Consider the following 15,514-nt stretch of genomic DNA (forward strand, 5'->3'; position numbering starts at 1 on the left):
TGACACCGGGGAGAACTCCCCTGCTCTTCTTCGAAATAGTCCCATGGGATCTTTTACATCCACCTGAGAGAGCAGACAGGGCCTCGGTTTAACATTTGATCCGAAAGACGGCACCTCTGACAGTGCAGCGCTCCCTCAGTACTGCACTGGGAGTGTCAGCCTAGATTTTTGTGCTCAACTCTCTGGAGTGGGACTATGAACCCACAACCTTCTGACTCAGAGGCGAGGGTGCTACCCAGTGAGCCACTGGATGCCACCCCCACAAGTTAAATGCCCACGTGAAACTCATCGTTGCCCATGAGAGTGAGGATGTGGAGGTCTGCCTGTATCTATGGAGGACCTCCCAGCCCCCACCCCAGGAAGAGTCAGCGCTGGGCGAGCGGGAGACAATTGGAGGGGGAGGAAAACATCTAACAGATGCCTTGTTCTCCAGGTATGTCAAAGGCATTACGGGGCTCTACTACAAAAGTGACCAGGAAGTGCTCGAGGACGTGGAGCTACAGGCTTGGCTTAAGGACCTCGTCCAGGAGGGATTTGAGGACCTTCCCGGAATTGGTAAGTGAAAGCAACCGTCTGAGGAATAATTGGGAAGAGGAGCAAATGCATCGAGGTAGAGGGAGGCAGAGTGTGAACAAGGTGTCCTCATGCAAGAAACACAGAAAGCTAGCATGCAGGTACAGCAAGCAATAAGGAAGGCAAATGGTATGTTGGCCGTTATTGCAAGGGGGCTGGAGTATAAGAGTAAGGAAGTCTTGCTGCAATTGTACAGGGCCTTGGTGAGACCACACCTGGAGTACTGTGCACAGTTCTGGTCTCCTTATCTAAGGAAGGATATACTTGCCTTGGAGGCGGTGCAACGAAGGTTCACTAGATTGATTCCTGGGATGAGAGGGCTGTCCTATGATGAGAGATTGTGTAGAATGGGCCTATACTCTCTGGAGTTTAGAAGAATGAGAGGTGATCTCATTGAAACATACAAGATTCTGAGGGGGATTGACAGGGTAGATGCTGAGAGGTTGTTTCCCCCTGGCTGGAGAGTCTAGAACTAGGGGGCACAGTCTCAGGATAAAGGGTCGGCCATTTAAGACTGAGATGAGGGGGAATTTCTTCACTCAGAGGGCTGTGAATCTTTGGAATTCTCTGCCCCAGAGGGCTGAGTCTTTGAGTATATTCAAGGCCGAGATCGATAGGTTTTTGGACTCTAGGGGAATCAAGGGATATGGAGATCGGGCAGGAAAGTGGAGTTGAGGTCGATGATCAGCCATGATCTTATTGAATGGAGGAGCAGGCTCGAGGGGCCATATGGCCTACTCCTGCTCTTACTTCTTATGTTCTTATGCTCTAAGGGGATAGCAAGATCGGTGTGATTTGAGGAGCGGTTTATGGCTCCGCCGATGCCTCGGGGGTTAAATGTGCCTCCCAGTGAGCCATGCAGAATAGGAAGGTCTCCGTTGGGTCCCGTAGCCCATGCTCAGCCGGGACAGTTGTTGGGACAGTTCATCTGGCCAGAGTACCTTGGGGAAAGGATGGGTGAAATATCAGCCGGGGTTACTGCTCCTGGTGACCCTAGCTCAGCTGTGATGCCAATCGTGGCCATGGTGTGGAGATGCCGGTGTTGGACTGGGGTGGACAAGTGTAAGAAGTCACACAACACCAGGTTATAGTCCAACAGTTTTATTTGAAATCTGATGACTGATTTCAAATAAAACTGTTGGACTATAACCTGGTGTTGTGTGACTTCTTACATTTGCCAATCGTGGTGGAACGGCCTGCGGATGCTCACTATTACCAGACTGGTTCCTGGGATGGGGGGATTGTCCTATGAGGAGAGATTGAGTAACATTGGCCTATATTCCCTAGAGTTTAGAAGAATGAGAGGTGGTCTCCTTGAAAGGTATAACATTCTTAAGGGGCTTGACAGGGTAGATGCTGAGAGGCTGTTTCACCTGGATGGGGAGTCAAGAACCAGGGGTCACAATCTCAGAATGAAGGGGTCGGCCATTTAGGACGGGGGTAAGATGTTTCTCTGGGGGTGGGGGAGGGGTAATGTTTGCCAGGCCAAACAAAGCGGCTTCAAAAGATCTATTTTTCAAATTGGAATCTCAGTTTCAATGGTATCATTATTACTTCATGTTACTCTAACAATTCAAATAAACAACAACTTGCATTTATATAGCGCCTTTAACGTAGTCAAATATCCCAAGGCGCTTCACCGGAGCGTTTATCAAACAAAATCTGACACTGAGTTACGTAAGGAGATATTAGGACAGGTGACCAAAAGCTTGGTCAAAGAGGTAGACTTTAAGGAGCGTCTTAAAGGAGGAGAGGGAGGGAGAGAGGTTTAGGGAGGGAATTCCAGAGTTTAGGGCCTGGGCTACTGAAGGCACGGCCGCTGATGGTGGGGCAATGAAAATCGGGGATGGGCAAGAGGCCAGAATTGAAGGAACGCAGAGATCGCGGAGGGATCAAGGGAAGGCACAATTTTGGGAGGGGGGGGGGAGGGGGTGGGTGTTTGAACCCCCAACCCCAACCACACCCAATGGGGAATTCAGGAGGAACTTCTTTACCCAGAGAGTGGTTAGAATGTGGAACTCGCCGCCACAGGGAGTGGTTGAGGTGAACAGCAGAGATGGTAGATACATACATGACGGAGAAAGGAATAGAAGGTTATGTTGATGGGGTGAGATGAAGAGGGGTGGGAGGAGGCTGGTGTGGAGCACAAACACCGGCACGGACCAGTTGGGCCGAATGGCCTGTTTCTGTGCTGCAAGTTCTTTGTAGCTCTGTGTAACAAAAAAAAACAAAGCAAAAGGATTTGTGCCATTGGGGTCCCCGAAGACAGATCCTTGAGTCTCCTCCGATCCAATCGTTGTTGTGTCTCGTCTAACGTATCTTTATTTTGTGGGGTCGTTTCAGAAATCCCAGTGACCCTTCGCTCCAGAGAAGAGCTGCTCAAGTTCTTCACCATGGTGATCTTCACGTGCTCCGCTCAACACGCTGCCGTGAATAACGGGCAGGTAACGACTTTACAGGGAGGGGGGAGGGATTTAGAGGGAGGAGATGAGGGAAGGGAGTGAAGGAGAAGGGGAGGGAGGGAAGAAGGAGGGAGCGGAGAAGGAGGGGAGAAGGAGGTAGCAGGAAAGAGAGGAGGAGCGAGGGGAGGGAGGGAAGAAGGAGGGAGCGGGGAAGGAGGGGAGGAGCGAAGGGAGGGAGAAGGGAGAGGAGAAGGTGGTAGCGGGAAAGAGGGAGGAGCGAGGGGAGGAGCGAGGGGAGGGAGAAGGGAGGGGAGAAGGAGGTAGCGGGAAAGAGGGGAGGAGCGAGGGGGAGGGAGGGGAGAAGGAGGGAGCGGGGAAGGAGGGGAGGAGAAGGGAAGAAGGAGGTAACGGGAAAGAGGGGAGGAGCGAGGGGGAGGGAGGGAAGAAGGAGGGAGCAGGGAAGGAGGGGAGGAGCGAGGGGAGGGAGGAGAGAAGGAGGGAGCGGGGAAGGAGGGGAGGAACGAGGGGAGGAGGGAGAGAAGGAGGGAGCGGGGGGAAGGAGGGGAGGAACGAGGGGAGGGAGGGAGAGAAGGAGGGAGTGGGGAAGGGGGGGAGTAGGAGGGAGGGGAGAAGGAGGGAGGGGAGGAGAAGGGGAGGGAGCGGGGGAGGGGAGGGGAGGAGGAGAAAATAGGGAAGGAGGGGGCCTCGCACGGCATCTAAATGAAGGCAGCCTCTGTACTGCCTGCTAAACAGCAATTTTTGAGGGGTGGGGCAATTTCCACCTCCCACCCCTTTCTAGGCCTGTGCAAGGCCCTGGCTGCTCAATCCCAACACCCCACCCGCCCCAGCACAGCCCCCAACCCCCCCCCCAGCACAGCTCCCGCCACCCCCCATGGTGGGTCTGAACAAAAGCTTGTCAAATTGCTGCCATCTGTCCTGAAGAAAGATTTACATCCACTTACTGAATGTTCAATGTCAGTTGGCTCTAAGGCTTTGGCTTAACTCCCCCCCCGGCCCCTCCGAAACCCCCCCGCTATTGTCCATTTTTGGTGAGTATGGAAGCCCAATGTGGAAGTGATAGACCACCAGCAAGCCCAGGTTCGAGCCCCTGGTCTGTGCTGAGTTGTCTGATATCAAGCCTGGAGGTGGGCAGCAGTTAGGGTGCCCTAATAGTGTGCCCTCAGCACCCTAACACCAGGGAGGGCGAATCCAGCCAGGGTTAGGACTCTTGCCCGCTCGCCCTGTGGCCCCTGACGGAAGTGCGCGGGCAGACGCACACTCGGGCGTGGCTGTGATGGTCCCCATGGATGAGTAGCCTGCCGATGCTCTTGAGTGGGCAAAGTGCGGGATGGCATTGGACACCGGTGGGAACACAACCCAGCATGGAGTCTCCGGGACAGATTTTCCTGGTCCTGTAGGATGGCCCGGGCACGGAGAGCGGAGCTAAATCAGGTGGATTCCCCTTGCGTATATGTGCGTTCCCCCTCCGTCCAAACCCACTACATGTGCTGCACCCAGGCCCCAATCGGAGAGATGGAGCTCGGAGGAAAATGGTGAGGAAAAAATCATGAGAAGCATTGACAGCCATGAAAGGAATGGCCTCATCGGGGGTTAGTTCAACAGTTCAACCTCAACTTAGACTTATAGAGAGAGTTCAATGTGCCAAAACAGCCCAAGGCACTTCATGTGGGGAATGGCCACTGAGCAGTAAGCGGAAGGGGTAGGGGAGGAGGTCAAAGGCACAGTCGAAGGTAGATTTCCAGGAGATTTTGGAAGGTGGGCAGTGAGGTAATGAAGAGGGTGGGAAAATTCTATATAGCTGAGGGCTCTTTGAATGATGCTGGAGCAGGTGAAGGGAGAATGCTCAAATAGACCAGAACTGGAGGCATGGCGGGGTCAAGCTGGGATGGAGAGGTGGAGCAGGTTGCAGAGGTGGGCTGGGGGTGAGGCAGAGGCCCTATGAGGGCTTGTAAAAGGGCGATGATCTCGACCTCAGTGCCCTGAGAGATGGGGAAATCAGTGAAGATGGAAGCTCGGGGCGGGGAGGGCAGGGGAGTGAGGTTCAGGGAGGATGGGGCAAGGGGAGAGGTCAGGGAGGGTGGGGCAAGGGAAGGGGTCAGGGGTGGTGTGGCTGAGGGGGGGCTAGATCAGGTAGGTTAGGGTGAGGGAGGATGGGCTGAGGGGTATGATGGGGTGAGAGAGGATGGGGTGAGGGGCGGGAAGGGATGAGAGAGGATGGGGTGAGGGGCGGGTGAGAGAGGATGGGGTGAGAGAGGATGGGGTGAGGGGCGGGTGAGAGAGGATAGGGTGAGAGAGGATAGGGTGAGGGGCGGGTGAGAGAGGATAGGGTGAGAGAGGATAGGGTGAGGGGCGGGTGAGAGAGGATAGGGTGAGGGGCGGGTGAGAGAGGATAGGGTGAGAGAGGATAGGGTGAGAGAGGATAGGGTGAGAGAGGATAGGGTGAGAGAGGATAGGGTGAGAGAGGATAGGGTGAGGGGCGGGTGAGAGAGGATAGGGTGAGGGGCGGGTGAGAGAGGATAGGGTGAGGGGCGGGTGAGAGAGGATAGGGTGAGGGGCGGGTGAGAGAGGATAGGGTGAGAGAGGATAGGGTGAGGGGCGGGTGAGAGAGGATAGGGTGAGGGGCGGGTGAGAGAGGATAGGGTGAGGGAGAATAGGGTGAGGGGCAGGATTTAGATGAGGTCAAGGGAGGGAGGCCAGGTAGGATGGGGGAAGAGGTGAACGGTTAAAAGCTGATACTGTAATATCAGACCCCAACTGCCATGCTTGTTGTTGGCATAGAATCAGAGAATCTTATAACACAGAAAGAGGCCATTCGGCCCTTCCTACCTGTGCTGGCTCTCTGAAAGAGCTTCCATTCTAACCTCTCCCATCGTTCGTGTGATGATGATGTTAAATTGATGCCCTCTAGTTACTGACTCACCAAACAGCCATTTCCCTCTCAGTTGTACCTTATCAAAATCCCTTATAATTTTGGACACCCCAGCCCGATTTCTTAATGTGGTTGCTTTACACTATGACCCTTGACCTTTGACTCCCTTCTCCTGGCAGTATGACTGGAGCTGCTGGGTGCCAAACAGCCCCTGTACAATGCGGCAGCCTCCCCCAGCCGTCAAGGACGACTTCCCAATCGAGCACCTCATGGAAACCTTACCCGACATGAGCCAGTCCGCCATCCAGATGGCCTTCACGTGGCACCTGGGCCGACCGCTTCCCAACAAGGTGAGGAACCCACACGAGCCGACAAGAAGTGACGTCTCTCAATGGAAACGCTCACGGGTGTATTGCACAGCTGCCCTCGTGCATATAGAGTCATATACACACACCACATACACACACACATTTTTTTTTATCCATTTATGAGATGTGGGCATCGCTGGCAAGGCCGGCATTTATTGCCCATCCCTAATCGCCCTTGAGAAGGTGGTGGTGAGCCGCCTTCTTGACAACTGAGTGACTCGCTCGGCCATTGTAGAGGGGCAGTTAAGAGTCAACCACATTGCTGTGGGTCTGGAGTCACATATAGGCCAGACCGGGTAAGGACAGTAGATTTCCTTCCCTAACATTAGTGAACCAGATGGGTTTTTACGACAATCCGGTAGTTACACGGTCACCATTACTGGAACTAGCTTTTCTTTTACTCCCGGGTTTATTTAATTAAGGAGTGTGATGGAATACTCTCCACGTGCCTGGATGAGTGCAGCCCCAACAACATTCAAGAAGCTCGACACCATCCAGGACAAAGCAGCCCGCTTGATTGGCACCCCATCCACCACCTTAGACATTCACTCCCTCCACCACCGGCGCACCATGGCTGCAGTGTGTACCATCTACAAGATGCACTGCAGCAACTCGCCAAGGCTTCTTCGGCAGCCCCTCCCAAACCCACGACCTCTTCCACCTAGAAGGACAAGGGCAGCAGGCGCACGGGAACACCACCACCTCCAAGTTCCCCTCCAAGTCACACACACCATTCTGACTTGGAAGTATATTGGCCGATCCTTCATCGTCGCTGGGTCAAAATCCTGGAACTCCCTCCCTAACAGCACTGTGGGTGTACCTTCACCACACGGACTGCAGCGGTTCAAGAAGGCGGCTCACCACCACCTTCTCGAAAGCAATTAGGGATGGGCAATAAATGCTGGCCTTGCCAGCGACGCTCACATCCCATGAACGAATATTTAAAAAAAATTAAATTCCCCAGCTGCTGTGGTGGGATTTGAACTCATTTGTCCATTAGATTATTAGTCCAAGCCTTTGGATTACTAGTAACATCACCACTATGCTACCGTACTGAAGTACAAAGGGATCTGGGGGTCCTGGTGCACGAAACTCAAAAGGTTAGTATGCAGGTGCAGCAAGTGATTAAGAAGGCCAATGGAATGTTGGCTTTCATTGCTAGGGGGATAGAATATAAAAATAGGGAGGTATTGCTTCAGTTGTTCAAGGTATTGGTGAGACCGCACCTGGAATACTGCATACAGTTTTGGTGGCCATACTTAAGAATGGACATACTTGCTCTCGAGTCAGTACAAAGAAGGTTCACTCGGTTAATCCCGGGGATGAGGGGATGGACATATGAGGAGAGGTTGAGTAGATTGGGACTCTACTCATTGGAGTTCAGAAGAATGAGAGGCGATCTTATTGAAACATATAAAATTGTGAAGGGGTTGGATCGGGTGGATGCGGGGAGGATGTTCCCGATGATGGGTGAAACTAGAACTAGGGGGCATAGTCTTAGAATAAGGGGCTGCTCTTTCAAAACTGAGATGAGGAGGAACTACTTCACTCAGAGGGTGGTAGGTCCATGGAATATGCTGCCCCAAAAAGCTGTAGAAGCTACATCATTACATAAATTTAAAACAGAAATAGACAGTTTCCTAGAAGTAAAGGGAATTAAGGGTTACGGGGAGCGGGCAGGAATTTGGACATGAGCCTGGGTTCGGATCGGTCATGGCCCTGTGGGTAGCGGAGCGGGCCCAGGGGCCGTGTAGCCTGATCCTGCTCCTATTTCGTGTGTCTAATTCTGTTAGATTCAGGAGATGGTTCTGTGATAGTAGATTGGCGGTTAGGATCAGATCAGCCATGATCTTATTGAATGGCGGAGCAGGCTCGAGGGGCCGATTGGCCTACTCCTGCTCCTGTTTCTTCTGTTCTTATGTTCTTATGTACCCTGTTAAATGACACACACCACATATACATACACAGCTGAGGGTCCTTTGAATGATGCTGGAGCAGTGCGGTCTATTAAACATTGAAGCGTTGGGGCTGGGAGGTTTGGGAGCTGGGGATCGAGCTTGTGATGAGCATCTATAATAAGATCCACCCAATGTATCTTCAGCTGTTGCTGGGCTACTTTGAGGAGGAATACTTCACCGAGGAAGGTGCCAAGAAAGTCATTACGGAGTTTCAGGAAGAGCTGAAGCAGATTGAAAGACATATCCAGGAACGCAACGAGAGCCTGGCCCTCAAGTACCAATACCTGCAGCCTTCCAACGTCGAAAACAGCGTCAGTATCTGAGCTGGGGGGGGGAGAGAAGAGGGAAGTGAGAAGGAGGGAGGGCAGGGGAGTTGGAGGAGGGTGGGGGGAGGGAGGGGGATGGGGGAGAAGAGAGGAGGGTGGGGTGATGGGGGAGAGGGGAGGAGGGTGGGGGGTTGGAGGAGGGGTGAAGGAGGAGGGGGAGGAGGGGTGAAGGAGGGCGTGGGGAGGAGGGCAGTGTGAAGGAGGGAATGAGGGCGGGGGGAGGGAGGAGAGGGGAGAAGGGTGGGTGTGAGGGAGGTGAGGATGGGGGAGGTGGAGGAGGGAGGGAGATGGGGAGGAGGGAGGGAGATGGGGAGGAGGGAGGGAGATGGGGAGGAGGGAGGGAGATGGGGAGGAGGGAGGAGGGCGGGGGAGCGGAGGAAGGAGATGGGAGGAGGGGTGAAGGAGGGGATGAGGGCGGGGGAGCGTGGAGAGGGCAGGAGGGTGGGGGAGGGAGGGAGATGGGGAGGAGGGCGGGTGGAGGGGAGAAGGAGAAAGTTGGGGGGGGGGGAAGGGGCCTCCCACAGCCTCTAAATGAAGGTGGCCTCTGTAGTGCCTGCTAAACAGCAATTTTTGGTGAGGTGGGGTGGGAAAATTTCCACCTCCCACCCCACCCCTTCGTAGGCCTGCGCAAGGTCCTGGCTGCTCAACCCAACACCCCACTCGCCATGGTGGGCCTGAACAAAAGCCTGCCAAGTTGCTGTCACCTGGCCCAAAGAAAGATTTCATCAGTGTTCTCCGAGGAACGGAACTGAATCCAGATCAGGGACTCAGCAGAATGCACGGCTAACAGTGGAAATCAGGTTGAAGTTATTAAATCAGAAGCTAGTGCAGCGTGTGGAACGTATTACGCGGGGAAAGAGCTGGGAGAGTGGGGCGAATTGCACAGCCCTTCACAATAATCATTGCCATTTAAGTGAGGGGATTTGGGCAAGACTGATAGCTGGGGGAACCGTAGCAGGTGTAAAAGAAAGTTTCCAGACAGAGACAGAAAGTAAGTGGAGGTCCAAATAGCTGTTTGGAAAGGGACGCGGGAGACCGAGGTCTGTAATGGTACCTCAGGCCGAACTGCCTGTTCAGTGTGGAGGGCTAACGATCCCACGACAAGAGAAGAGCAAGGGGGGGGTCTCCTGGTGACCTGGGCCAACATTCCTCCCTCAACCAACACCACCTGAAGAAACAGGACACGAGCCGATCGCCTGATTATTCAAAATGGCTGCAGCGTTTGAACGCACAACAATGACCGCACTTCATGGTGTATGCGAAGCGGTTTTTGCCAAGGTTTGTGATAAGATGCTATAGAATTGCGACGCCTTTTCCTCATGAACGCCATCATCGATCAGTGAATCAATCCCCTACACTTACGGAACGATAAGTGTTGACGTGACGTAAGGCACAGATACTACAGTGATTCTTTCAGTACTATTAACATGGATTAGAAGGTATCTGTGCCAGCACTACCTCTGAATTGTTGATTTAAGAATACTATTTACTGTGATTTTCCACTTTCCTTTCTGAACTGTTGATAATCAATAAAGTACAGAATTCCAACTGTTGTGTCTTTGATGAGAGGTGATATGAAGCTGTGTGGATCCCGATACCACAAGTCCTGTAATATGCTAAGCCTTTATAGATCACTGGTTAGGCCTCAGCTGGCGGACTGGGTCCAATTCTGGGCACCGGGCTTTAGGAAGGAGGTCGAGGCCTTGGAGATGGTGCAGAGGAGATTTACTGGAATGGTACCAGGGATGAGGGACTTCAGTTACGTGGAGAGACTTAGAGAAACTGGGGTTGTTCTCCTCAGAGCAGAGAAGGTTAAGTGGAGATTGACCAGAATGGTACCAGGGGATGAGGGACTTCAGTTACATGGATAGACTGGAGAAACTGGGGTTGTTCTCGTTAGAGCAGAGAAGGTTAAGGGGAGATTGACCAGAATGGTACCAGGGGATGAGGAATTACAGTTACTTGGATAGACTGGAGAAGCTGGGGTTGTTCTCCTTAGAGCAGAGAAGGTTAAGGGGAGATTGACCAGAATGGTACCAGGGGATGAGGGACTTCAGTTACGTGGAGAGACTGGAGAAGCTGGGGTTGTTCTCCTTAGAGCAGAGACGGTTAAGAGGAGATTTAATACAGACGTTCAAAATTATATAGGGTTTTGATAGAGTAGTGGGAGAAACCGTTTCCAGTGGCAGGAGGGTCGGTAGCCAGAGGACACAGATTTATGATCATTGGCAAAAGAACCAGAGGGGGAGATGAGGAGAATTGTTTTTTTACGCAGCGAGTTGTTGTGATCTGGAATGCGCTGCCTGAAAGGGCAGTGGAAGCAGATTCAATAGTAACTTTCAAAAGGGATTTGGATAAATACTTCAAAAAGGAAACATTTGCAGGGCTTTGGGGAGTGGGACTAATTGGACAGCTCTTCACAATAATTTTATTAAACTGACCTATTCAGTTGATTTTTTATGCATTTGAAATGTCTTTCTGATGGTTTTCGTACAGAGGTTTATCTCTGGATTAAAAGCCCAAGACTTAAATTTTGCTTATTGCCAAGTCCCTGGGTGGAGAGGCTCAAACAGGACTCCCAGACTGCATCAGTGTGGCCCTGGGAGACTACAACTCCCAGACTGCACCACTGTCACCCTGGGAAACTACAACTCCCAGACTGCATCAGTGCAGCCCGGCGAGACTACAACTCCCAGACTGCATCAGTGTGGCCCTGGGAGACTACAACTCCCAGACTGCATCAGTGTGGCCCTGGGAAACTACAACTCCCAGACTGCATCAGAGTGGCCCTGGGAGACAACTCCCAGACTGCACCAGTGTGGCCCTGGGAGACTACAACTCCCAGACTGCATCAGTGTGGCCCTGGGAAACTACAACTCCCAGACTGCACCAGTGTGGCCCTGGGAAACTACAACTCCCAGACTGCACCAGTGTGGCCCTGGGAAACTACAACTCCCAGACTGCACCAGTGTGGCCCTGGGAAACTACAACTCCCAGACTGCACCAGTGTGGTCCTGGGAGACTACAACTCCCAGACTGCACCAGTGTGGCCCTGGGAGACTACAACTCCCAGACTGCATCAGTGTGGCCCTGGGAGACTACAACACCCAGACTGCCCCAGTGTCACCTATGGAGACCACAACTCCCAGACTGCATCAGTGTCACCCATGGAGACTACAACTCCCAGACTGCACCAGTGTCACCCATAGAGACCACAACTCCCAGACTGCACCAGTGTCACCCATGGAGTCTACAACTCCCAGACTGCACCAGCGTGGCCCTGGGAGACTACAACTCCCAGACTGCACCAGAGTCACCCATGGAGACTACAACTCCCAGACTGCACCAGTGTCACCCATGGAAACTACAACTCCCAGAATGCATCAGTGTGGCCTTGGGAGACTCCAACTCCCAGACTGCACCAGTGTCACCCATGGAGACCACAACTCCCAGGCTGCATCAGTGTGGCCCTGGGAAACTACAACTCCCAGACTGCATCAGAGTGGCCCTGGGAGACTACAACTCCCAGACTGCACCAGTGTGGCCCTGGGAGACTACAACTCCCAGACTGCACCAGCGTGGCCCTTGGAGACTACAACTCCCAGATTGCATCAGTGTCACCCATGGAAACTACAACTCCCAGACTGCACCAGTGTCGCCCTGGACAACACCCAGACTGCACCAGTGTCACCCATGGAGACTACAACTCCCAGACTGCACCAGTGTGGCCCTGGACAACTCCCAGACTGCATCAGTGTGGCCCTGGGAGACCACAACTCCCAGACTGCACCAGTGTGGCCCTGAGAAACTACAACTCCCAGACTGCCCCAGTGTCACCTATGGAGCCTACAACTCCCAGACTGCCCCAGTGTCACCCATGGAGTCTACAACTCCCAGACTGCACCAGCGTGGCCCTGGGAGACTACAACTCCCAGACTGCACCAGAGTCACCCATGGAGACTACAACTCCCAGACTGCACCAGTGTCACCCATGGAAACTACAACTCCCAGACTGCATCAGTGTGGCCCTGGGAGACTACAACTCCCAGACTGCACCTGTGTCACCCATGGAAACTACAACTCCCAGAATGCATCAGTGTGGCCTTGGGAGACTACAACTCCCAGACTGCACCAGTGTCACCCATGGAGACCACAACTCCCAGGCTGCATCAGTGTGGCCCTGGGAGACTACAACTCCCAGACTGCATCAGTGTGGCCCTGGGAAACTACAACTCCCAGACTGTATCAGAGTGGCCCTGGGAGACTACAACTCCCAGACTGCACCAGTGTGGCCCTGGGAAACTACAACTCCCAGACTGCATCAGAGTGGCCCTGGGAGACTACAACTCCCAGACTGCACCAGTGTGGCCCTGGGAGACTACAACTCCCAGACTGCACCAGCGTGGCCCTTGGAGACTACAACTCCCAGACTGCACCAGCGTGGCCCTTGGAGACTACAACTCCCAGATTGCATCAGTGTCACCCATGGAAACTACAACTCCCAGACTGCACCAGTGTCGCCCTGGACAACACCCAGACTGCACCAGTGTCACCCATGGAGACTACAACTCCCAGACTGCACCAGTGTGGCCCTGGACAACTCCCAGACTGCATCAGTGTGGCCCTGGGAGACCACAACTCCCAGACTGCACCAGTGTGGCCCTGAGAAACTACAACTCCCAGACTGCCCCAGTGTCACCTATGGAGCCTACAACTCCCAGACTGCCCCAGTGTCACCTATGGAGACCACAACTCCCAGACTGCACCAGTGTCACCCATGGAGACTACAACTCCCAGACTACATCAGTGTGGCCCTGGGAGACTACAACTCCCAGACTGCACCAGTGTCACCCATGGAGACTACAACTCCCAGACTGCATCAGTGTGGCCCTGGGAGACTACAACTCCCAGACTGCACCAGTGTCACCCATGGAGACTACAACTCCCAGACTGCATCAGTGTGGCCCTGGGAGACTACAACACCCAGACTGCCCCAGTGTCACCTATGGAGACTACAACTCCCAGACTGCCCCAGTGTCACCTATGGAGACCACAACTCCCAGACTGCACCAGTGTCACCCATGGAGACTACAACTCCCAGACTGCATCAGTGTGGCCCTGGGAGACTACAACTCCCAGATTGCATCAGTGTCACCCATGGAGACCACAACTCCCAGACTGCACCAGTGTCACCCATGGAGACCACAACTCCCAGACTGCCCCAGTGTCACCCATGGAGACTACAACTCCCAGACTGCACCAGTGTCACCCATAGAGACCACAACTCCCAGACTGCACCAGTGTCACCCATGGAGTCTACAACTCCCAGACTGCACCAGCGTGGCCCTGGGAGACTACAACTCCCAGACTGCACCAGAGTCACCCATGGAGACTACAACTCCCAGACTGCACCAGTGTCACCCATGGAAACTACAACTCCCAGACTGCATCAGTGTGGCCCTGGGAGACTACAACTCCCAGACTGCACCTGTGTCACCCATGGAAACTACAACTCCCAGAATGCATCAGTGTGGCCTTGGGAGACTACAACTCCCAGACTGCACCAGTGTCACCCATGGAGACCACAACTCCCAGGCTGCATCAGTGTGGCCCTGGGAGACTACAACTCCCAGACTGCATCAGTGTGGCCCTGGGAAACTACAACTCCCAGACTGCATCAGAGTGGCCCTGGGAGACTACAACTCCCAGACTGCACCAGTGTGGCCCTGGGAAACTACAACTCCCAGACTGCATCAGAGTGGCCCTGGGAGACTACAACTCCCAGACTGCACCAGTGTGGCCCTGGGAGACTACAACTCCCAGACTGCACCAGCGTGGCCCTTGGAGACTACAACTCCCAGACTGCACCAGCGTGGCCCTTGGAGACTACAACTCCCAGATTGCATCAGTGTCACCCATGGAAACTACAACTCCCAGACTGCACCAGTGTCGCCCTGAACAACACCCAGACTGCACCAGTGTCACCCATGGAGACTACAACTCCCAGACTGCATCAGTGTGGCCCTGGGAGACTACAACTCCCAGACTGCACCAGTGTGGCCCTGGACAACTCCCAGACTGCATCAGTGTGGCCCTGGGAGACCACAACTCCCAGACTGCACCAGTGTGGCCCTGAGAAACTACAACTCCCAGACTGCACCAGTGTCACCCATGGAGACTACAACTCCCAGACTACATCAGTGTGGCCCTGGGAGACTACAACTCCCAGACTGCACCAGTGTCACCCATGGAGACTACAACTCCCAGACTGCATCAGTGTGGCCCTGGGAGACTACAACACCCAGACTGCACCAGTGTCACCCATGGAGACTACAACTCCCAGACAGCATCAGTGTGGCCCTGGGAGACTACAACTCCCAGACTGCCCCAGTGTCACCTATGGAGACCACAACTCCCAGACTGCACCAGTGTCACCCATGGAGACTACAACTCCCAGACTGCACCAGTGTCACCCATAGAGACTACAACTCCCAGACTGCATCAGTGTGGCCCTGGGAGACTACAACTCCCAGACTGCCCCAGTGTCACCTATGGAGACCACAACTCCCAGACTGCACCAGTGTCACCCATGGAGACTACAACTCCCAGACTGCACCAGTGTCACCCATAGAGACTACAACTCCCAGACTGCACCAGTGTGGCCCTGGGAGACTACAACTCCCAGACTGCACCAGTGTCACCCATGGAGACTACAACTCCCAGACTGCATCAGTGTGGCCCTGGGAGACTACAACTCCCAGATTGCATCAGTGTCACCCATGGAGACCAAAACTCCCAGACTGCACCAGTGTCACCCATGGAGACTACAACTCCCAGACTGCACCAGCGTGGCCCTGGGAGACTACAACTCCCAGACTGCACCAGTGTCACCCATGGAGACTACAACTCCCAGACTGCACCAGTGTCACCCATGGAAACTACAACTCCCAGACTGCATCAGTGTGGCCCTGGGAGACTACAACTCCCAGACTGCACC

The 15,514-nt window shown here is 53.9% G+C and overlaps 1 protein-coding gene across 1 annotated transcript in view; it reads left to right on the plus strand.

Moving 5' to 3' along the window:
• Positions 1–8,560, plus strand: part of alox12 (arachidonate 12-lipoxygenase) — a 67,689-nt gene extending 59,129 nt beyond the window's left edge. The window contains exons 11-14 of the mRNA XM_085977405.1: positions 434–555; positions 2,917–3,017; positions 6,045–6,215; positions 8,335–8,560. Of these exons, the coding sequence (XP_085833531.1) occupies positions 434–555; positions 2,917–3,017; positions 6,045–6,215; positions 8,335–8,514 (574 nt within the window). The 3' untranslated portion in view covers positions 8,515–8,560. The remainder of the gene's footprint in view (positions 1–433; positions 556–2,916; positions 3,018–6,044; positions 6,216–8,334) is intronic.
• The last annotated feature ends 6,954 nt before the right edge of the window (positions 8,561–15,514 follow it).

The sequence above is a fragment of the Somniosus microcephalus genome, unplaced genomic scaffold, assembly GCF_052327205.1.
Source record: "Somniosus microcephalus isolate GS21.2 unplaced genomic scaffold, FLI_Smic_1.0 unresolved_chr4, whole genome shotgun sequence".
Classification (NCBI taxonomy): Eukaryota; Metazoa; Chordata; class Chondrichthyes; order Squaliformes; family Somniosidae; genus Somniosus; species Somniosus microcephalus.